We start from the raw sequence: 23188 nt of genomic DNA, 5'->3' as shown, positions 1-23188 counted from the left end.
TTGTTTGTTTTTGTGGTGTACAGGCCTTGTATACTCATCTTGGATTCTTTGAAAGCTGGTTCCGTGCAGAAAACAGCTCAGGTTTTGAGAGAGTAAGTAACTACAGTTTCTATTTATTAGAAAAAAATGCTTCTGGTCATATTTCTGTGTTAAAAATACTTTCCTCTATAAAGATGTACATTTCTAATGCTACAGGAAAAACCATAAAGAGCCATGACAAAGAAAATTATGATAGCAATACAGAGGCTTGTGTGACAAGCCTGTCTTTGTTCTGCAGCCCAGATATAATGCAAAAATTGTAAAGTGGACAGGCTTTTTGAAATAGAAAAAAAAAAATTAAAACTAGAGGGGGTTTTGGGGTTATCTCCTCCAGTTCAGTAATGGAAGGGTTTTTTTTAAGGGTAGAAAACCAGATTCTTTGAAATGAATACTTGAAATTTAAATGATTAATTTTTCAAAGGGCTGATCATCTTTTTTTTTATGGAGCTAACTGAATTACAGTGTTAATCCACTCCTGTCTGTGTGCAAAAAAAGTAGAAACTAGACTGAAGCTGTCTAAAAGCTTGATGTGTCAGCATAGTTATATTAGAATGGTATTATTTGTTTTGAAAAGTGAGAGTAAAAATATATTCAGTCATTTATATAAGTATGTAAGTATTGGAAGAATATCTTCAAACTTTCAGTGCTTTTACACACTCCTAATGACTGTAACATCTATCAACAACTTTTTAAAAAGTTGCTAATACTCAATATTTGAAGCTGAACAGAATTGTTCTTCTTGTTCTCTGTTGTATTCACTTCACTGAAAGGAACAAAAATCTGTAGACCAAACAGTACATCCTTCTCGTAAAAGTAAATTCTTCAAAATCCTCTGTGAGGGTTAGATGAGAACCACAAATTTTTGTGAAACCGTCTTTTCCCTAGATAGAGAGGCCTCCCCACCATGTGTGTCTTGGGAGGAAGAATGAAATGGCAATTTTATTCTTTCAATTTGCAGTTACACCCTGAAAACAGAAGTTTAAGGAAACTGTTGCAGGGATTCCATGACTTCTTTTTTCCTTGAGTTGGTTTTTGTTGTGTTTTGGGCAGTAGTCAGGCTCAAACAAATTAATTTTGAAGTCTACAGTCGTAAGTTCTTGCAGTTTCTAGGGAATGTGCTTCACCCAACTGTCTTCATGTTTGAATTGTTTCATGTTTGCCTTCTTTTCACAGTTGCCGTTTTTCCCCAAAGGTGTTTTGAGTGTTTTATATGTATTTTTAGTCTCAGAATTGCAAGGAATTGGGGCTTTTAGAAATCAAACACAAGGTCTGACTTAAAGTATAGATTATTTATTCCCTAAAGTCAGACCTTATGTTTGATTTTTCCCAAGCCCTGAACCTTTGCAACTCTGACTAAAGTGAGCAGAAAAGTATAGATAATGGATGCCTTTGGAAATCAGACCCTTGGGCTTTCAATCCCTTGTTCAAAATCAGTGGCCAGCCCAGAGTGTGGGGTCAGTGAGTTGCTACTGAAGCACAAGAACAACAGAGAAGCCTGAGAACAAATAAGTCATAATCATTAAAGAAGTGATCCCTTAAGGTTTTTAACTAGTCTTTATATACCTTGTACACTAGTAGGTTGCAAGTGTTACGTTGGTGCAATTGTAACAAGTTGGTTGTAAGGTGAATTCTAAGGTTTTTTTAATGGTTTGCTTAGGTTAGAAAAAACTGCTGACCTCTTAGGATGAACCCAGGAAAGATCTATGTGATAGCCAGGAAAGATTACTTGAGTTCTTCCTTTAGTTAAGGTTTAAAAATGTCCTGTTATCCTAATAGCTTGAGAACCTCAGCACAAGTAATGGGTTTTAAATAACGTGGTGCATCTTTCTGGTTTGTATATTGCGTATTATGTGGTAGAGATGCCTCTGAGTCTGATAGAACATTGGATAGTGGAAATTGTGTTGTTCCTTGTATGAATTTCTTTGACAGATTCTGTGAAAGAAATTGGTTAAAGCTATTTCAGCTTTTTGGCCAGCTCCAGAAGAGTATTGAGTAGTATTCCAAAATGCATTGAGCTTGGGAGTTATTTCTCAAGTATTTTATCTGTTTGCTTTCTTTTGTAGGTACCTTGAAATGGAATGGGAAGCTAAACGAAAAACACATCGAGAATTCAATAAATCAACAATGATTGACCTATGTCCCAGAGTGCCTAAACAAGATAACAGCAGTGATTGTGGGGTCTATTTGCTGCAATATGTGGAAAGCTTCTTCCAGGTACAAATGGAAACTACCTTCCCCTTTCCCAAAATCACCTTAAAGCCAAAAAACCTGTTTCTGAGGGAAACAGCCAGACACAAAAGCCTGTGATGCTCAGCCTCAAAAGTGTCAAAGCCATTTGAGAAGGAGGAGGTGAAACCCATTCTTCAAGTAGTGGCAGGGGCCTTTGTATCTGGAGCACAGACAGTTTCTCATCTGTGTTTGCTGGCAAACATTGCTGACCTTGTAGTTTAATGTTGCTTTTACAGTGACACATTCAATAGCCCCATTTGGGCGTATTTGGAGTCTATTTAGTTTACACATTTCTGACCTACAGATGTTACAAAGGCGTCTTTTCTGTGCATCTCTTCTTGTAGCCTCTAAAACTTTGCTCAGCTTGTGCATTGGCCTTTGAGTGGCTCTGCAGGCAGGAGCTTCTGCAGAGAAGGGGATGGGGGAATCCTTAAAAGGGAATCCACAGAGCTCAGGGGAGCCTCTCTTTGCTGTTCAGCACATACCTTTAAACATCTGCAGATGCTGGGCTTCAGGAACTGTCTTTTAGGAGGTCCCCAACTCTTCTTCCCCCTGATGAGTGCACTGCCTTCTTGCTCTGTCCTTTGAATAGCTCTGCTTGTTTGATGCTTGTACATGTGGTCCACATTCTCTCTGATAGTCCTGTTCATGGAAAGCCTTGTGTGGGGCCTTGGCCAGTGGATAGATTTTTCTGCTGTAGTAGAACAGGTTGCCATTCCAAAGCACCTGTACACTAATACACACAGCATGGGGAATAAATGTGAGGAATTAGAGATCTGTGTGCAGTTGCAGGGCTATGATCTTGTTGAGATCATGGGGACGTGGTGGGATAGCTCACACGACTGGAGTGCTGTGATGGATGGATACAGGCTCTTTAGGAAGGACAGGCTGGGAACACAAGAAGGTAGAGTTGCCCTTTATGTGAGATAGCAACTGGAATGTATGGAGCTCTGCCTAGGGTTGGATGAGGAGCCAACTGAGAGCTTATGGGTAGTGGTTAAAGAGCAGACTCATATGGGTGACATAGTAGTGGGCATCTGCTGTAGGCCACCTGATCAGGAAGAATAAGTGGATAAGGCCTTCTACAGACAGCTAGAAGCAGCCTCACATTCACAGGCCCTGGTCCCTGTGTGGGGGACTTTAACCACCCTGACATCTGCTGGAAGGACAACACAGAAGGATATAAACAATCCATGAAGTTCCTGGATGGCATCGATGACAGCTTCCTGACCTAAGTGATAGAGGAGCCAATGAGGAGACGTGCTCTGCTGGACTGCATACTCACAAGCGAGGAAGGTCTGGTTGGGCATGTAAAGGTCAAAGGCAACTTTGGCTGCAGTGACCATAAGATGGTGTTCAGGATCATGAGAGGAAGGAGCAGGGCAAAAAGCAAGATCACAAGCCTAGACTTTGACCTCTTCAGGGATCTGCTTGGAAGAGTTCCATGGGATAAGGCTGTAGGGGGAAGAGGGGTCCAAGAAGACTGGTTAATATTCAAGGAACACCACCTCCAAGCTAAAGAACAGTTCATCCAAGCAAGGAGGAAGTCAAGCAAAGATGCCAGGAGGTCTGCATGGATGGAGAAGCAGCTCCTGGCAAAACTCAAACATAAAAAGGAAGTACACGAAGACAGAAGCAGGGACAGGTAACCTGGGAGGAATATAGAGACACTGTCCAAGCATGCAGAGATGTAATTTGGAAAGCCAAACGCAGCTGGAGTTTAATCTGGTGAGGGATGTCAAAGGCAACAAGAAGGGCTCCTGTAATTATGTAAGCAGCAAAGGGAAGATGTGGACTGGCTGCTGAATGGGGCAAGGTGACACAGGACATGGAAAAGGCTGAGCTTCGGAATGCCTTCTTTATCTCACTCTTTACTAACAAGACTGGCTTTGAGGAGTCCCAGGCCCTAGAGACTGGGGAAAAGAGTGGAGCAAGGAAGACATACCTCTGGTGGAAGAGGATCAGGCTAGGGAATACTTAAAGTGGACATTCATAAGTCCACGGGCCCTCGTGGAATGCTCCCATGAGTGATGAGAGAGCTGGCTGATATCATTGTGAGACCACTCTCGATAATCTTTGAATGGTCATGGCAATCAGGAAAGGACTGGAAGAAAGCAAATATTGCTCCTATCTTCAAAAAAAGGCAGGGAGGAGGATGTGAGCAGGTAGGTTGGACCAGATGACCTTTGGAAGTTCCTTCAATCCTCATCCATTCTGTGATTCTGTGATAGATGAGTTGAGCTCTTCTGTAGGTGGCAAATGAAATTCTTTACCAGTGCTTTTGAACTGCCCCTTCTCTAACAGTGGGGTCATGTTCTGCTTACAGAAGCAAGGCCAGGACAAAGTGGTTGTAATTTGTTCTAAACGTTCCAGGTCTCTTAGACCACAAATCATGATATGTTTTTTTGCTATGATTTTTCAGTTTATCATATACTACTTTATTCAAAGGAGGGAGAAGATCAAATATAAGCATAAGGCAAATACAAGAATAAGGCAAAAGAATGAAGAGGGAAAGTGGAAAAAAAATTACTTCAGCAAATCAGATGTGGTGTTGTGGTCTTGCTGCCAAAGCTGCCAGCATCTCTCAGCTGTTTCAATTTGCATTCTTTTTTTTGTTCCAAATTTTTCCCCTCCCATGTCCTGCTAAAACTGCTAGCACTGTTCTTGCTTTTGTTGTCTTCTACAACAGCAACAAAACCTCATAATGCTTAACTGGGCATTCTGGGCCCCGCACTTCAAGAAAGATGTTGAGGTGTTGGAGCGAGTCCAGAGGAGGGCGACCAAGCTGGTGAAGGGTCTGGAGGGTCTGACCTACGAGGAACGGCTGAGGGAGCTGGGGGTGTTTAGCCTGAAGAAGAGGAGGCTCAGAGGTGACCTTAGTGCAGTCTACAACTACCTGAAGGGAGGTTGTAGCAGAGTGGGAGTCGGCCTCTTCTCCCGGGCAGCTAGCGATAGGACACGAGGACACAGCCTCAAGCTGCGCCAGGGGAGGTTCAGGTTGGACATTAGGAAGCATTTCTTCTCAGCAAGGGTCATTAGCCATTGGAAGGGGCTGCCCAGGGAGGTGGTGGAGTCACCATCTCTGGAGGTGTTTAAGAAAAGCCTGGACATGGCACTTAGTGCCATGGTCTAGTTGACATGGTGGTGTCAGGGCAACGGTTGGACTCAATGATCCCAGAGGTCTCTTCCAACCTGGTTGATTCTGTGAACTGCTGTGTGCTTGGTCCTTCCTTATAATGTGATTGTACATGTGTGTTTTCTGACTGAAGTGCATCTGTCCCTTGTTCGATAGCAAGAGTATGTCTAATTGTATCATAGTACGTGGAATCTGCCTTGAATATGTGCTTATACTGATGTATCTTTAAGAGAAGTGATGATAACCTGTGTGGTGTTTACCATGGTAAGGGTATGTATATATGTGATTACCATGGAGGAACTGGAATTTGACTTTGAAGCCTGTCACTGTCTCATGGAAACTTGTGGCTCCTTGGTCTCAGCAGTAATGGAAGGGTTTGAAATTCTTTTTGAAGGTTGCTTTAGGAAATTCATGCTGTAAATATTCCTTTTTCTGTTACCAGAATCCCATAGTTAACTTTGAACAGCCACTGCATCTGGAGAACTGGTTCCCTCGTCAGCTGATCAGAAGCAAAAGAGAAGAAATTCGAGACCTGATCTTGCAACTGCACTTTCAACAGCATAGTGGCAGCAGCAGATAATGAATCTAATAAACCAGACCTGGCAAAGAACATTGCTGTGTAAAGTAACTGGAACTCTGTTCAGCAGCACTTGGGCTCTTTCTGCCTTGCAAGGAAGAGAAGGGGGAAAAAACAAAACAAAACCACCCAAACCCCCCCCCCAAAAAAACACAAGAAATATTTTGTTTCTTCAGTGTGTATTTATTTATAAAGATTTTTTTTTCATTTGGGTTGTATAGTCATAGAATGCAGTTGTAGGGGGGAAAGGAGAAGGTTGTAGATAAAAGTGTAAATATGTAAGTTAAAGCTAATACATATGGATTCCTAATTGATTCTTTACTTGGATTATGAAAGCTGCATACAGGTATGTGCCACAAGGATGTAAAAATATTGTAATCTTTTGGAGCCTGTCCTTTACAATTCTATATAAATATGGGTGATCATGTAGGACTCAGGCCTGAAGACACGATTTTGACCCTATACTATGTCTCTTGATTTTGCAGCTCAAACAGATAGAATGAATACTATGTATTGTTTTAATTTAAGGATCTAATATTGACTCTCTTTCGAGATGTATTTTTTGTTTTGTTTCTGATTATATACAGAAGTGCATGTGTCAGAGAATTCTGCCAAGATTTGAGGCTGTTGAGTTTTGATTTATTTTATTTTTTTCCCTCCCTAGCATTTTCATCATAAAAATTTATTTCCATGAGTGGAAGACATTTACTTGAGAGTGACTGTTGAAATCTTTTAAAGTCGAGAGTGGATTTTTTTCAAGTATTTTTTATTAATCTTTTTTCTTACCCGATTTTAGAAGAAATCTTGCTCTCAAAGTACATGCCAATACAATACATGTAGGCAGTAGATTTTTAATCCTGTTCGCCTTATTTTTGGGAGTTATACGTGCAAATCTTATGGCATCACCCGCATTAGAAAGACAAGCAGGTTGTGGCTCAACAACTTCAAAAGTTTGAGGTGTTTTACTGAAAAATAAGGCCATTTTCATTCAAAAAGGTCATTATGTTGTATGTAGTATGTCTTTAAGATATGTAATTTACATATAAGACAAACAGGATTTATACTTTGCTCAGAATTGAGTAAAGATGCCCAAATATTTGAGTATTTGCACCTCAGACTTGATTTGATAAACTAGCACAAGTTTATTGTTGGCTAAATACATATTTATGTAGTTTTTCCTCAAACAGTGATCACATAAAACTTCAATAACGTTTTGACACGTGCACACTTTTTTCTGTAGTTACTGCATGATAGAAGGTGACTTTTAAGAGGATGTTTTCTCCTGTTCCCCACTGTAAGTAAACTTAAGTGTCATAGTACCCTTCAGAAGGACCATGTGTCAGATAACCACTGAAACCACCTGTGTCATAAACATATCTACAAAACCAGAGCTCTTAAGGCTGGAAGTAGGCTAGAGAGTTAAAAACAGAGGGCAACCGAAAGACATGAGCCTTTTTATGGCATTGCAGAATTCTCAGGGCCCCTTCCCTCAAGATAACTCTGAAGCCTAGCATTTGGAAAATGCAGTTATTACTTCAGGTTCTGTACAGTCATCCAAAAAATCCCCTCCCATTGTTTCTCAAACCGGGAAGCATTCTTTCTGGAGAAGAGAGGCAATTTTAAAACAAAATGATTTGCTGAGCAGTTACCTTCTGTATAGCTGTGAGCAGCCTAGTGCAATTACTGTGTGAGTTTTGTCTTTGTTTCTACTTTAATTCTGTAGTTTGTCACTGCCTCTCTACCAACATCTGTCCCTCTCATCCCAGAGGTTTTGTGGCTTTCATCACCTAGATCACAACATCAGCATTACTTACAGGGATAATCTGTGTATTTATTCTAATACAGATGAAAGATAAAATGGGGAAATGTGTGCCCTTTCTCTATACCTTTTTAGTTGATGCATATTTTCAGTGTTCCCTTATGACATACAGTTTGGGCTTGTTCTTATGGTAAAGCTAGTTTTTGTCATAAAGCAATTTGTTCTTTTTTAGATTGACTGGCTTATGGATATTTAAAAGCAAAAGTCATGTATAAACTTTTCTAAATCGGTTTTATAACATTACAGGATTGCCTTTGTAGATCTGTTAGATAAGTGCTATGAGAATGCCAATACATTTGATATTAAAATTATCTCCAGAAGTTGCTGAATGTGATTGTTACCATTCTTTTCCCAGCTGCCACAAACAGCCAGCGAGCTAAGCGTAAGGTAGGCCGTCTTACTGCTTTTAAGGTGTATACACACTATGTGTTTCTTAACCCAAATTTGTATCAAAGTGATTATTTGTTCTCCAGTTCTCGAGTCCTTATAAAGGCAGGAAGTTCACAGCTTCTTGTGGCAAACAAGGCTGCCTTACAGTTGTTTTCTGTAGTTAGGCCTGAATGACTGGCCTAGGAAATGCCTGGGCCCACCAGCCACAACCCACCCCATTCCAGCCATTTGCATTTAACAGGTAGGTGGTGAATGCTAGAAAGTGTCTGTGGGAAAAGTTACACTCCAGGTAGCTTCGTGCTTCCTTTTTAGTTGCTAGAACTCCCTCAAGATACCTTTCAGCATATATAAGGCACCAGCCTGACTCAGGGACCTTTTTGCACATCTCCTGCATCTCCATCTCCTGTATTAATCCCGATTTAACTGAAATGGTGGAGTGACGTGGTATTTCAAAGCAAACCAATCCTTGTCAGGCTCTTTACCCTACACGGTGTAATTTTGGTTTCAAGGCAATGAATTGTACTCAAATTGTTAAATGTAGTTATCAGTTTCTTTCAAAGAAACTGCTGCAGTCTGGCTGTGTGGGACCAATAACTGGCTTCCATGAAGAGATCTGAGTCATGAAGATCCATATAAGTTACTGTTGGAAAGCATGACACAAGAAACAAGGTGGAAGAGAAGTAACTTGTAGGGCGTAAATCTTCCAGGATAAAACATAAAAAACCCTCTAGTTTTCATCAAGAACTGGAGAAGTGGATCATGAAACTGCAAGTGTGCTTTTTTAAAAGTATCTGTGGACTGCTGTGTTTTGTCTCTGGAGTTGCAGGCATAGATTCATTGCAGTCCGTCTGTCCTTTCAGGGACTCGCCTTCTAGAATTTGACCCTGAAATGAGCTTGCAGTAGGCAGTAGGTGCTGCACCTTACAAAACAGTAAAGGCTTAAAAGCCACAGTAGTAACGCTTTTATCTTGATTATGACAGGGAAGCAGAATATTGCTTCTGGCAACATCCCCCAAAAAAGACTCTGGTTTCTAGATGGAAAGGCACGGATTGTAGAATGAGACTTGAAAGGTCTCAGGATTGAAAATGTTTCCATTAATGGTCGAATAAAACCAAGACCAACAGCAATCATTCTGTCCAACCAAACTGAAGCTGGAAACACTGTTTAAAGATGAAGCACGGGCACCAGGATCATCTTTGACTGTTGAGCAAGGTAAGAGACATTTATCTGATCAACGGTTCAGAACAGGAGGAATGCTGAGAATAGTTTTACATTACAAGGACAGAGTAGATAACGAAGTGTTAGATCAATTTGGTTGACCTCATTTCCTGATTTTTCTGCTCCAAATCCTTTACAATACTACGTGATGGAAGAGGTGGCAGTACGACAGGCTGTGGTGGGCTGAACTTGCTCAGCTGGAAGGCTAAACAGCCTCAGACCTTGCTTATTCTCAGGAGATGGTTCACCAGAGAACTCCCTGGAGCACAAGCAAAAAGTGGTAATGGTGAAATGCTTGGCAACAGCAACCACAGAAACTGAACAAGTGAAAAGGTTTCATCTAAGCTAATTTTCTCAGCTAAATTGATTGGGAATTTTGTTGGTGAGTCCTGTCAAGTGCCATAAAGTCAGTTGCTGTAGTCCGGTCACATGAGACAATTTATAATCTTGGTATTAAGCCCTGTGAGCTTGGAGATAGTATCTGCCATCATATGGCTCTTCATTAGAGGCATTTTCATTAAGGTATACCTTTATTTTGCATTATTTAGCTACAGATCAGTGGATGTAGCTTTTTGAATAAATTGCTTTTGAAAACAATGAAATTATTTAGAACAGTATGTGCACTGTAGCAGAATTTCAGTGACCATTAACTTGCAGAGAACTATAATTCAGCTTAATCACATCTGCTGTGTGAAAGTGCATGTCCTTTCTTTTCAGAAATACAAATTGTCAGAAAATTGTCTTTATTTTTGGAGGTGCTGATGTGACCTTGGTGTGCTACATCACTAGGATTATAGTTCCCTTTTTTCCCCCAGCAAGAGTATACTTTCCTGAAGTACTTTTTAACAGATACAATTTGGCTGCTGGAAATGAAGAATTATGCATCTTCTGATGCAAAGTGTTACTGTAAAGGCTCTAGTCAAATCAAAGGAGTTAATTTTCCAAGGTTATTTTGGAAAACTATTGCAAGAGTTGTTTTGCTTGTTCTAAGAAACTTCAAATGATGATTGTGCTTTTAGTTACTCATTTTGCTATCGTAAATGTAGGAGATTTTCATCTGTTGCAAACCTAAATTTCAGTGCTGAAATCAGTGTTGAATTTCAAATTGATAGCTTGAACTAATATTAATAAAACTGAATTTAAATGTTTAAAGTTTTTATCACACAGAAGCTGACATAGCCATACCATAGAAAACAACTTTTGACAGAGAGAAAAAGCAGGTAGTTTTTCTACTATTCACAATCTAAGTGCCTTTGAGTCCTTTGCTGATGAGAAAAACAGCAATGGCATAAATCTGAAGACTCTCCAGGAAAACTTTTCATTGGGCTTCATGCTCTTACTGAAGCACGTGTACGCTGAGGATTTTCTCTAAAAGGATTACCTGTCATGCGTTCTTGAGGTAAGTTAGCCTTTGCCTTTATGAGCGTATGCTGTTTCCAATCTCGATTCAGTTGCATTTTTGCAGGGTAATGCAAGCAAAAGCATTCGTGACATTGAAAGCACCAGTCTCTGCAGAGGATTCAAAAAAGGCTGGTCTGTGTTGTTGAATCCGGATTGTAATAAAGGTACCCAAGCTAGCCTCAACAGTTGCTCTGTCTGCCTAGAGATGCTGAACAGGACTTCGAAACAGTTTATGAGCACCAGCGAGTCCAGAGGAGGGCGACCAAGCTGGTGAAGGGTCTGGAGGGTCTGACCTACGAGGAACGGCTGAGGGAGCTGGGGGGTGTTTAGCCTGGAGAAGAGGAGGCTCAGAGGTGACCTTATTGCACTCTACAACTATCTGAAGGGAGGTTGTAGTGAAGTGGGAGTCGGCCTCTTCTCCCGGGCAACTAGTGATAGGACAAGAGGACACAGCCTCAAGCTGCACCAGGGGAGGTTCAGGTTGGACATTAGGAAGAATTTCTTTTCAGAAAGGATTATTAGCCATTGGAAGGGGCTGCCCAGGGAGGTGGTGGAGTCACCATCTCTGGATGTGTTTAAGACAAGACTGGACATGGCACTTAATGCCATGGTCTAGTTGACAGGGTGGTGTCAGGGCAATGGTTGGACTGGATGATCCCAGAGGTCTCTTCCAACCTGGTTGATTCTGTGATTCTGTGATTCCTGTGCCTTGTATCATCAGGACCAATTTACAGCTCCAGTGTGGTGTAGTGCACGTGGTGCTGCTGCTGGGATTGTATTTAGCTTGGCAGAGCCAGCATAAGTGAGCAGTGCTGGTTTGATAGATCCAAAGTGTCTGATTCTAAGAAAACTGGGGGTGTTAGAGCAGCTCAGGGGTTTAACTTGAAGTGTAATTTAGTAGTTTTGTGGAAAAATCAAGGAAAATATATTGTTGTATATATTATATGTATATATATATGTATATATGTGTGTATATATATGTATATATGTATATATATGTATATATATATGTATATATTGAAAATATCTACTAGAGTCTGTTAGATGTCAGAAGACGACGCCTAAAAACAAAGGTGGTTTTATTTCATTCCTGTGAGTGTCTTGTGTGTAATATCAGGAATTACAAGTGTTATCTGAATTGTTGGAGCTCAGTAGAGCAGCCAGAAGAGAGGAGTCAGCACTGTATACCTGAGGAGCTCTGTGTAAATGCTCTGCAGACTGTCATCTGGGAAGCCTTGGGAATCCAGCTTTGAAAGTTTTACGCAAAACCAGTACCAAAAATAGTCAGACAAATCAGCAGTTTGCTTGGATTGATCTGAATGCAGTAACCAGCAAGTCTTGAGTTAATGCCACCCAGGAGACAGCCCTGATGGGGTTTTTTTTAAGCGGTCCGAATGCGTCTGCCATTGCAGGACTGCTTCTGTACATATTTCCACACTGATCTGATGCTGGACAGGAGGGGAGCTGAGATTGCTGCTGCTTTCCTGCACTCCATCCTTCCTGCAGTCCTTGTTAGCTGAGCATCTCTTCAGGTATCCGTGCTAATTTGTTTCTACTGCTCATGTCAGATAATACCTGAACAGAGATGAAAGAATCACACTTTGCCCTGGTGTTCTCTCGGGGGGAAGCACCTCCTCTGGGATACGAGGGGGAGTGGTGTAACAGCACAAGATTTTCTGCTTTAGCACAGACTGGGGCAGCAGGACTGTATTAGCTCTGTCACCAGAAGAAACAATCCTACAGAAAGGTGTTATCTACATCTGTGTCAGTAGTTGAGCGAGTCAGTGCATTTTTAGATACATATATTTGTACAAGCAGAAGACAAAACACACTGAGACCTTCCACTGGAGTCTAGTGTGCTCCCGCTGATGTTTTGTGGTCAGCATGATTTTAAAAAAGAGCAGAAATTGAAGGGCTAATGCAAAAAAACGGGGTTAATTAAACGTGAAAGGTGCTGTCCTTGTTTGGACTGTCTGTTAATGGTGTGACAAGCTCTGGTAAAGCGCTTAGCTGGCCAGATTAAAATTAAAAAATTGTCTCAGTCCATCTGCTGGCTCCAAGGAGTTTACTTCCATCACCTTTTCTTGTTTCTTCACTGAAGCAGAATACTGGCTTTGAAAAGAACGTTCCCAGGATGTCTTGGTTAACTTTTTTTACCTAATGTTTTTTCCAAAGATGATTACATGTGACGTCAAGACATTTTCAAGAAGGGCAATGCTCTTGGGTGGTTCAAGGATACGTTAAAGTCAACAGCTCTTTTGCTAAAAGGGACTTTTTTTTTTTTCCTTGCATATTGTTTTTTTTTTGACACAAATAAGTATGTTTGGCTTCTTTTGGAAAATGTTTCTTTGCCTTCTGGTTTTGGGAATGATTAAAGGCGATCTTCAAATAGTTGCAGGTAATGCAGAAATCTTATTCTTGTTTTCAAAGTTTACCTGTGGCTGTATGTAGAAATAGAAATACCTCTCTGCTTTAATTGTAACAAAGGGGACTAATTCAGAGAAATGTTTGGTCAAATCTGTACCATGATATCAGTGTAAATAAGGAATACTTAAGAGTGATTGCCAGGAGGTGTTACTGGACATTTGTGTTGATTTTGAGTGTGGAATGTAGTTTTTCCAAATTTGAGAGACATTAATTACTGATAAATGTTTTACTTAGTGCTTTTTTTCGTTTATAATTTTGTATTAAATCTTAAAAAGTGAGGTTCTATCTTCTGCTTATGCACACTGAAGATGTGTCAGTTTGAGTGAAGATTGGGCTTTTGCCTTAGTGACCTTTTTTGATGTTCCCTTCTCTATCGGATGTACCATCTGGTGGTGGTCTTCTGCACTAGACCTGACTATTAATATACTATCAAAATAACCAGGTTCTCCATCTTTCAGTCATCGAAGTCAAAGGTGCAGAATAAGCTCATAATCTGTGGGATGAAAAATGCCATACACTTATTACTGTTCTTTCTCTAATCAATGATTCAGTGTGACGACTCTTCAGTCATGTTTTCTGGGGAAAAAGTGCATGAACAAAGTTGAATTAACTAATTTCAGATCAGCTGACTCTGAAGGATAGAGAATTAGACTGTCAGACTAAAACCAAATAGACGCATTCTCCCCTCAGCTGTAAAGTTTCCTCTGGAGTGATGTGGAACAACTAATAGAAGAGGGAATTTCTAAAAGCTAAGCTGATGAGCCCTTTTTTTTCCCCGCTGCAGTCGGGTGGGGACCTATCTCATGGTGGTCAAAGGTGTACTTGCTAGCTGTCAATTCAAGCAGCTTTCTTGATGCAAGGGATATAATTGTCTCTGTGGAAAGAAAGTATGGAATAAGGGGACTTGTTAATTCATTAATTACTTATTTCGTTCCTGGCCCTGAAAACTTCTGAGTTCATGTTTATTCACAAATATAGTCCCAGTGACTTAAGCCAAATCACAGAAGGGAAGTTAAACACAAAACATTAGCATTCAAAGGGTTAGGGCTTTAAGTTATGTTATCATTTAATGGGATGCTGTAAAGAGCTTAAGGTTGTTTATAATAGTACAGTCATACAGACAGGTTTTGTTAACAGAAAAAAGCACAGTTGTGTCCTTCAGAGACCCAGGCAATGGCATTAAGAGACATATGATTGCATCACTATCTTATCTCAGAAAATTTATGTGTGACTTTAATTTTACAGCAGAAGGTTATTCAGCTACAGAAGGAGGACAGGCTAAAGATGGTTCACCAACCCCTCAGCTCAGTGGCTGGCAGTTGGCAAAGCCTTCGCTGCCTCCTGAGTTGAAAAAGCTTAATGGCATTGTGGAGGCTGACCAGGTCAACAGGCGTTTGCTGTTCCGAAGGAAGCGGTCCATCCTGTTTCCTGGTGGAGTTAAGGTCTGCCCTGATGAATCTGTTGAGCAGGCTGTTGCCAACCATCTGAAGTACTTCAGGCTCAGAGGTAAGTGGTTGTATGTAAACGTGTAGAACAGTGAAAAACAACTAAAACTGGGGGTTGCCAAAAGTCTGCGTAAAAGTAAACATGAAGAATGTATTTGGAGAACAAAGTGGAATTATATGGGATCAGAGCCTCATTCAAATATGAGTTGTGCCCAGCTTGTGAGGGATATTGACACTGATGATCACCCAGACAGTCTGACAGGCTTTGCAAGCTTCTTGTTTATGTCCACCCGGTAACACTCCACTGTTCTTTGTTTTGCTCAAAATGAAGCCATACTATGTGCTTTAACTGCAAGTCACCCTTCAATTATCTGTGACAGGGGTATGTAAGGGCAATATCAAGTAAGCAAAAGTGTGAGTGATAATAAAGAAGAAAAATCCGTAAATTAGGTTGTAAAAGCTTATTTAGAACTTAATGGTCCTAGGTTGAATCAAAAATCCACCTAGTCCATCTGCTTTTCTGCTGCACTTAGGGCTTCCACCATCCACAAGGATTTCTTGAGCAGAGATGCTATGACCACCCTTAGCACTTTTAGCTTAAAACTTTTGAAAAAGGTCTCTGCAAGAAGCAGAGGTGACTTTAATTAGCAGCAAGTCGAGGAAGGTCTGGTTCAAGCAATTTGTCCTCTTCCTTCTGTTAGCAGCAATGTGCTGCACCGTGGGTATTTAGTGATGTCTAGATAATCACATCCTGAGTAAATGCACCCGAGGCAAGTGAGAGTTGATGATGCTGCTACTTTCATTCACAGTAAAGCTGTTCCTTGAGCGTCATTGAATTATATACCAACTTTTTCTTGAAACCATGCTTTTACTAGCTAGCTGAATCAGTGCAGTGATCAAATAGTGAGATGGACTTTCTTGTGTCTGCACCGTCAACAAAATAGTCCTAGGAAAGAGTGTGGTCACTGTTTAGCACGCAGAGACCAGCTACTGTCAGTGATTAGAAAAATAACTGACCCCACAAGGGAATAAATATGAACGTACACAGAATCTGTTGATTTTTCAATCTTAGTCTGTGTTTTTAGAATCTTCTTTTTCTTCTGTATCTGTTGAAGTAAGGAACGTGTTTAAGAAAAGACTGGACGTGGCACTTAGTGCCATGGTCTAGTTGACAGGGTGGTGTCAGGGCAACAGTGGGACTCGATGATCCCAGAGGTCTCTTCCAACCTGGTTGATTCTGTGATTCTGTGATATTAATATCCAATACTTTCTCTGAAAAGGACAGTTTCAATACAATTATTCTTTCGTTAGTTTTACTTTACCATCAGCAAAAAACACTGCTGCTACCGTGGAAGGAAAGGTTGGTTGCTGTTCTGATAAAAGAGCTTGTTAGAAAAAAAGAAACGGTTTGCATGTGCTGATTATCCGGGTTACGTTTGTTCTATCTATATCAACCTTAGACGGAGACAGGTGATAATATAATTATCTATCTGTAGCTCCAAGCTTTATTTACTTTTGCCAGCTTGCTAAAGCCTCTATTAGTGTCAGAGACTGACTGACGAACATTTCTGTCATAGGCTTTAAGCAGGTGCTTATGTCATATAGCTGTAGGCTTAGCAGTACACAGCTTTTTTTTTGTTATCAGATGACAACATCTGGGTTTTTTTAGCCCTAAAAAGATAGAAGATAGAGAGATATGATAAATATATAATAAATCGTAAAAAAACTTCCAAGGGCAGCAAAATACAGGGATCTGGAGAAAAATCAGTATTTTCTAAACCAGCAGTAGCATCCTTCAGCGTATGAAAGTCTAAGTGATGGTATGAGTTTTCACTGGTGGTGGTTGTTATTACTGTAGTAGTCAGAAGCACCAAGAGTAGGCATGTTCTTGTACTTGTTTCTCTACACCTGCAGTCTAGAAGACAGTTTTCTCAAGCGCTGATTTATTCCTGCAGTCAGTCACATTGCAGAACACACTGAGTTTTGCATTAGCAGAAGATATTATTTTCAGTCTCTTTTGAGATGAATCTGGGATTATGATTGTTTCTTGTACTCCCCAGTATGATGTAGTCTCTGCATCTCTTGTAGCTGTATATGGAGGTTGCTGCTGTTGGCTGGCTTTGTATTTCGTTTCTTAGAATATGGAGATGGAAATCAGCCATAGATGCTTACGGATTGAGTACTGTAGGCATATGGGTTGGGTCTTACAGAGTGTTTTTAACAAATACCTTTTTAAATGGTAGTAATGTTATGGTTGCTGCTGGAAAAGTCGTGTAAATCTAGTGGTTGTTCATAGCTGGACTGTTGTGATCACCACAAAGTGTGTCCAGTGGGCAGCTGGAGGTTTCACAAAACAGAGTAGCTAATTCACATTCAGCTATCTTAATTTAAAATCCTGGTTTGTTGTGTATATTGTTTAAGGGTTCCTATGTTATAGGCCATGCACAGCAGCATTTCAGCAACAGATGAAGTGATCTCTCTGCATGTGTGTATATTAATTTTTTTAGTGAGTGCTAACGAAGTCTTTGCAGGAAAGATCTCTTAGGAGGTGTCAGTCTCCCTGTCCCTGTAGTCCTTATCAAAACCCACTGCAATTAAGCCATTCAGTTGTGCAGAAATTGTTAGAGAGGAGAAGGAGTTGGCCTCGTTGCCTCAAAATAGAATATTCAGCCTGATTCAGTGCTCCTAGACACAATTCAACTCTTAAGAAGCACTAATGGGATTTCACTGGGATTAAACTCCAGCACTGCCCACTTACACAAATGGCCAGAAAGCCACCCTACCCTCTACTACGTGCCCAGCGCTGTCATTGTGGTGCCCCTTCTGTTAACCTCAGAAATCCCTGAGCACACACTGAGTGTAATAGGCTAATTGTCTCTCGTTTGAGAGATAAATGCATCCTGAATGGTAAAGCTGGAGCCACAGAGACGCTGTGTCCTACTCGGGTGCATCAAAGGTAGCCACATAGGAGAAGTTCAGAGAAAGAGAGAGATCGATCATCTCATCACAGGTCTTAGCTGGAGGTTTTGAGAACAATGATGAAGTCTTTACGAAAGGAAGCTTCAAATAAACTTTTTCTTCACCCCTTCCTGCAGATTTATAGGACTGAAAAGAGCTTGTGCTTGCCTATGTGGAATTTTTTTGGCTGAAACACAGTTTATCTTAAGCTTTTCAGGATATTCTCTATTATTTGTAAGTATTACTTGAGAGTAAACACTTCATTTGAAGCAGATGAGCTCCCATGGGCTGGGCTTTTCAGCTTCCTGAGTAGATATGCTGGGATTTACACAGTCTCACTACATATCTGGCTTTCTGAGGCAGCCTTTGGAACCTGTTAAGGTCTTTAAAAGCCAAGACCTTGCCTACTTTAAGTGCCTATGACACTTTGCTCAAGTGGAAGTTCGCACAAGGGCATGGGCCAAACATGTTGATCTTTCAGTTTTTCCTACCTCCTTTCTCACCTTCAAGATGATTATCTCAGTGATGAGTTAAGTGACTTCTAATTTCTGAGGCAAAACGTAGTATGTACATGCAAAATATACTTCGGGGAAAAACTGCAGAACAAGCCATCTGGTTTGCATTCTTGGTTTGAATTCTGGTTTATTGTGTTAGTCAGTTACGTGTCTTCTGTGTACCCACTTACTTTCCTGTAGACAGCTGGAATGATCACATCTCTGTGGGAGGGAGCCTCTCTTTATCTCATAAGTCTTCATTTTTTCAACTTTGAATTCTTCAGAGGACAATTGCAAAGTAGCTGAGAGATCAGTTAACACTAAAATACAAGTTATTTATTACTGCAGCCGTGGGATGAAGGAAGTCATTTTCTAGAGGAGCTTACCTTCCCACCCACGTGTAGCTTCAAGGCTCTTAGCTCACTGCCTTAAAAGATTGATCTCGATTTTATGATGCTTTTAATCAGTATTGTTTGCTAGGGATTAGAAGCCTCGTGGCAAATACCGTCTCCTCCAGGGCCTGGTGTTGCTGATGCTGTCCCACATATCTGTGCCTGTGGCTACCCCTCTAGCAGGTTAGTGAAAGTTTGGCATGAGATCTAACCATAAAGACAGGCTCTTCTCACATGCCTTATTAGTTGGAGTAGGTTAACACAGCATATTGTGTTAAGCAAGCAGCTTTAGTCATAACTCTGAACTGTTGGGCTCCTGATAATTTATTGTAAGCTCTGATGCTGCAAATTTTTCCTATCTACTTTAAACATTGCATATTTAAAATTCAAAGTTACATTGCTAGTTAAAAAGCTTATTGGTAAATGTGTTTGGGTGTGTTGTCCGTCCCTCCACCCCCTGACACTCATTTTCTTTTATTTTATATTTTGTTTTCAAGGAGTTGCTATTTTAAATATGAGTCAAAAGTTGCTTCATTTATGGTCAGCATATGTAGATAGTATATTTGGAACAGATAGTGGCCAGTTGCTGAAAGGTCAGAAAGGAAAGATAGTGAATTATTTTTATACAGTAAAAACCAGTTATTTACTGAAGCTTCCAGTCAAGTCCTGTTTAACTTTGTTTACATTTTTCTGTCTCCAAGTTTTGTCTACAGAGTCTCAGAATGCTTATAATCTAGTTATGAAAAACATATTTTTCTTATACGGCAGTTCTCAAGAATTTGTTGATAAGAAACTTTGAAAAACTTCCCTGGCCAGCAGATAGTCAAAAACCCACCACAGGGGTGGGCTCCACCTTCGAGTTAGAAGCAGCTTAATCACATTTGTTATGGAACTTGAATGTACTGTGAGGGTGGTGTCTCTTCAGTTCCCTGGGTGGCCACCTCAATGAAGCCATAAGAACTGGCTCCCTCTTTGACATACCTGAAGGCGAGTTGGGAGGTAGAATCATGTTTGTCTCTTTCTTTACATGAGTGTGATTTGAACCACACTGAAGAAACTGTGCTGTTCTTTTTCTGTGCTTGGAGTGGCAACTCTCATCTGACTGCAAAACATTGACAGAAAGACTGAAACAAAATTGTTCCTTTTCTCAGCCAGGCCACAAATTTGCTCTTGAAGGTCATATAGGTGAGCGTGCTTGGGGATGGTTCCTGGGTTGAGCCCTTACAGCCTGGATCTGTTATCCTGCAAAGCAATCTCCTGCTTCACAAACTGGCCAGTTGGAATAAACAGGACAATGACAAGATGGACTGTGTGTCAACAAGGTTGTGGGGTGACTTGTGTGTGGCAAGCAGGCCACCATGTCTGAGGAGGCAGTTTCCTGGGCAAGGCTAACAGAAGTGTTTAACATGGCAGTCATGGTAGGTGTTTGCTTGGGGTTTTTAATCCCTCCTTATGTGTCAGAACGAACAAACTCTCAGACTACTCAGGAGGAAGAAATGGGCCAGCCTTTTCCTTCCTTTTGCAGTCTACAACTACCTGAAGGGAGGTTGTAGTGAAGTGGGAGTTGGCCTCTTCTCCCGGGCAACTAGCGCTAGGACAAGAGGACACAGCCTCAAGCTTCGTCAGGGGAGGTTCAGGTTGGACATTAGGAAGAATTTCTTCTCAGAAAGGGTCATTAGCCATTGGAAGGGGCTGCCCAGGGAGGTGGTGGAGTCACCATCTCTGGAGGTGTTTAAGAAAAGACTGGACATGGCACTTAGTGCCATGGTCTAGTTGACAGGGTGATGTCAGGGCAACGGTTGGACTCGATGATCCCAGAGGTCTCTTCCAACCTGGTTGATTCTGTGATTCTGTGATTCTGAATACGGAAACAATTTGCACCATGTTGTCCAACTTGTTACTGCTCACTGCGGTGGAAATGGCTAGATAGGGGACATGCTAGAGAGGACAGAATGTGAGTTCTTATCTGCATCCCCTTTCCTCCTTCCACAGAAAATATGACCCTGTTCTGACAGCTTAGGTCTGATTAATGGGCTTGGAGCCCACAGATGGCACAAAGCCTTTGGGGCTGGAATTCAGTGGGGTGTCTAATTCCAAATGAACGGACACACAACAAATCCTTAATCTATTGGGAGCTGATTGGGACAACTGTTCATACAGCAGCAGCTTGTATTCAGGCAAGACACTGTCTCATCACAGTTATTTTGAAAAAGAGATTAAATTTATTTAAGAGCATTAAGGAAAACCGCCTTCAATCATTACTGCCAATTATTACTTGCAGCTGGAGAGCCAGTCCTTTGCCTGTTGCCGTTTGAAAACTGTAGAATTAATCAGTGCCACTCAATCTATTTGCAAGCTATTGCCATAGCTTCAGCTCTTACTGACAGTCTGCTGAAGACTTATCGATCCACACGGAGTAATCTCATTGCAACATTGTTGCTGTACAATGTTGCACCTGGAGTAAAAGATCCATTAGTCAGCATGTAGGATAGAAGTGCTGCCAAAAGAAATGGGAGTGAGCGGTGTTCCTTAGTGTAGGCTTTTCCTTAGCGTGGTCTTTTCCTGGATGCCCAGCTCTTAGGAGTGGGATGGTGGAGAGGATACCTTGTCCTGCTTCAGGAAGCTTATTAGTACCCCAGCAGGATCCAGAAGTCCCAGATCAGGATTACAGCTTCATTACCTGAGGTCTGTGCAGAGGTCATATGGAAGTGTGGTCCCTGCCTTGAGGAGTTTGCTCCCTCAGCTGCCGAGGAAGAAAGCGTAACTCGAGGGGGAATGTGAGAGGGTGCATGGATGCTTTTAAATTTGGCTATTTATTTCTGATTAATAAAGATGCATAAGCAAAACTCTTTGGAAGCATCTCCAATACTCCTTACCTAATTACTGTGTATTACAGATAAAGTTAGCTACCTGGAAGCTGGAGGGGTAATATACTACTGACAGTTAGTAATCACAGAATCACAGAATCAACCAGGTTGGAAGAGCCCTCTGGGAGCATCGAGTCCAACCGTTGCCCTGACACCACCCTGTCAACTAGACCAGGGCACTAAGTGCCATGTCCAGGCTTTTCTTAAACACCTCCAGAGATGGTGACTCCACCACCTCCCTGGGCAGCCCCTTCCAATGTCTAATGACCCTTTCTGAGAAGAAATTCTTCCTAATGTCCAACCTGAACCTCCCCTGGCGAAGCTTGAGGCTGTGTCCTCTTGTCCTATCGCTAGTTGCCTGGGAGAAGAGGCCGACTCCCACTCCACTACAACCTCCCTTCAGGTAGTTGTAGACTGCAATATGCAGGGTTTGAGGACTGTATTCTTCTCTAGTCATACATATCAAATGAGCTACAAGGCTAATCTCCACGTAGGAAAGCTGTCAGGAATGTGCCATGGAAATGAGAGATATCTGTGTATCCGTAGAGTTCCACAATGGAGAAATGGACTCAACTGCTCTAATAAACTGAAATTTGGGGTGGAGAAAAGAGGGTTTTCTGCATGGTGCCATCTACCGTGCCAGAGTCAGCTAAGCTTTAAGGGTGCTACTGCATGTGAAACAGTTCCTTAAGGTTGTTATTTATAAACCCTTTGCATTTAATAAAAATGTCCATCTCTTGGTTGAATGAAGGGTTGTTTCCATATGTGATCTATGTGTTAGGTTTTACACAAGTACATTTAATTGATTTTTGAATTCAGAATACAGAGTGCCAAGAAGAAATAGCAGGAAGGTACTGGTTTTGGCAGCCTGGAGCATATTTTTAAGCTGATTGATTGAAGAAAATGACTTTCTGAAGATAGATTCATGGTCAGTCTCCTGTAGGGTCTTGCTTGTGATGTCGGGACTTTCCCTGAATGCAAAGCATTCCTCTGCTGAACTGTGAATATATAAGTAGTGAAATCCAATGAAGGCCAAAAAGCAGGTTTGTCTGCTACTACTCCAGGCTGCCATCTGCTCTGAGTGACTTTTAGGCTTGTTCTCCTTTTAACGTAGTTCTCTTAGAGGACACAAGGAAAATCCTATAAATTTTCATCTCTTCCAGTTATCCTGCATCACAGAGAGGTTCTTGCTTGAGCATTATGTGACCTGCTGCTCTGATTGGCAAAGAGCACATGCAAGAGGGGGAGTTTAAAGCCCCTGGTGTCATACAAGAGCATTTAACCCTTAATTCGCAGACTGTCTGTTCAGTTAGAGATGTTCAGATCTTTCTCAGTGCATGCGTACAGTAGAGTTAGAGATTGGCTTATTTCTTAGCATATTATGTTGTTGTGTCATCATCCTGCCTTGTTTTTCAATCTATTAATGCAATTATAATTTCTGAAACTTATTTTAGATTCCTTGTAAAGGTGTGAGTCCAAAGGAATTGTTACTGCTTGAGCCTCTAAAACTTTGACCAGTGCAACTATCATTCTTACACATTAAGCTCCAGCTCCGCTGTCTGTAAGGACATTTGCCATGCTAGTTTGGTTTTCTAAATTTTCTAAAAGTTTGACCCATTGATCAAGGGCAGTTTCGCTCGGGGAAAATAGTGTTGTTCTTGATGGTTGGTAGGAAACAAATCTTCCTTTCTCATTTTTTTCTTTAATGAAGTAATTGATTACTTCAGTAAAAAAAATCAGGGAGGGAAGTAGTGTGAGTGTGGAATATCCACCAGATCTTCATTGTCAGTCCCTT

At 41.1% G+C, this 23188-nt stretch overlaps 2 protein-coding genes across 5 annotated transcripts in view; both read left to right on the top strand.

Annotated features, from left to right (window-relative positions):
* The window catches only part of SENP7 (SUMO specific peptidase 7), a 52350-nt gene extending 46336 nt beyond the window's left edge, over positions 1 to 6014 (top strand). For all 4 annotated transcript variants that reach the window (XM_068417348.1, XM_068417350.1, XM_068417349.1 and 1 more), the window contains 3 exons: positions 24 to 92; positions 2103 to 2253; positions 5847 to 6014. In XM_068417348.1, coding sequence (XP_068273449.1) covers positions 24 to 92; positions 2103 to 2253; positions 5847 to 5984 — 358 coding nt within the window. In that variant the 3' untranslated portion in view covers positions 5985 to 6014. The remainder of the gene's footprint in view (positions 1 to 23; positions 93 to 2102; positions 2254 to 5846) is intronic.
* A 7115-nt stretch (positions 6015 to 13129) lies between these two features.
* Positions 13130 to 23188, top strand: part of IMPG2 (interphotoreceptor matrix proteoglycan 2) — a 53391-nt gene continuing 43332 nt past the window's right edge. Inside the window, exons 1-2 of the mRNA XM_068417472.1 lie at positions 13130 to 13208; positions 14498 to 14743. Of these exons, the coding sequence (XP_068273573.1) occupies positions 13130 to 13208; positions 14498 to 14743 (325 nt within the window). The remainder of the gene's footprint in view (positions 13209 to 14497; positions 14744 to 23188) is intronic.

The sequence above is a fragment of the Nyctibius grandis genome, chromosome 23, assembly GCF_013368605.1.
Source record: "Nyctibius grandis isolate bNycGra1 chromosome 23, bNycGra1.pri, whole genome shotgun sequence".
Lineage (NCBI taxonomy): Eukaryota > Metazoa > Chordata > Aves > Nyctibiiformes > Nyctibiidae > Nyctibius > Nyctibius grandis.
Note: the sequence above shows the minus strand (reverse complement) of the source record. Positions and strands in the feature narration are given on the sequence as shown.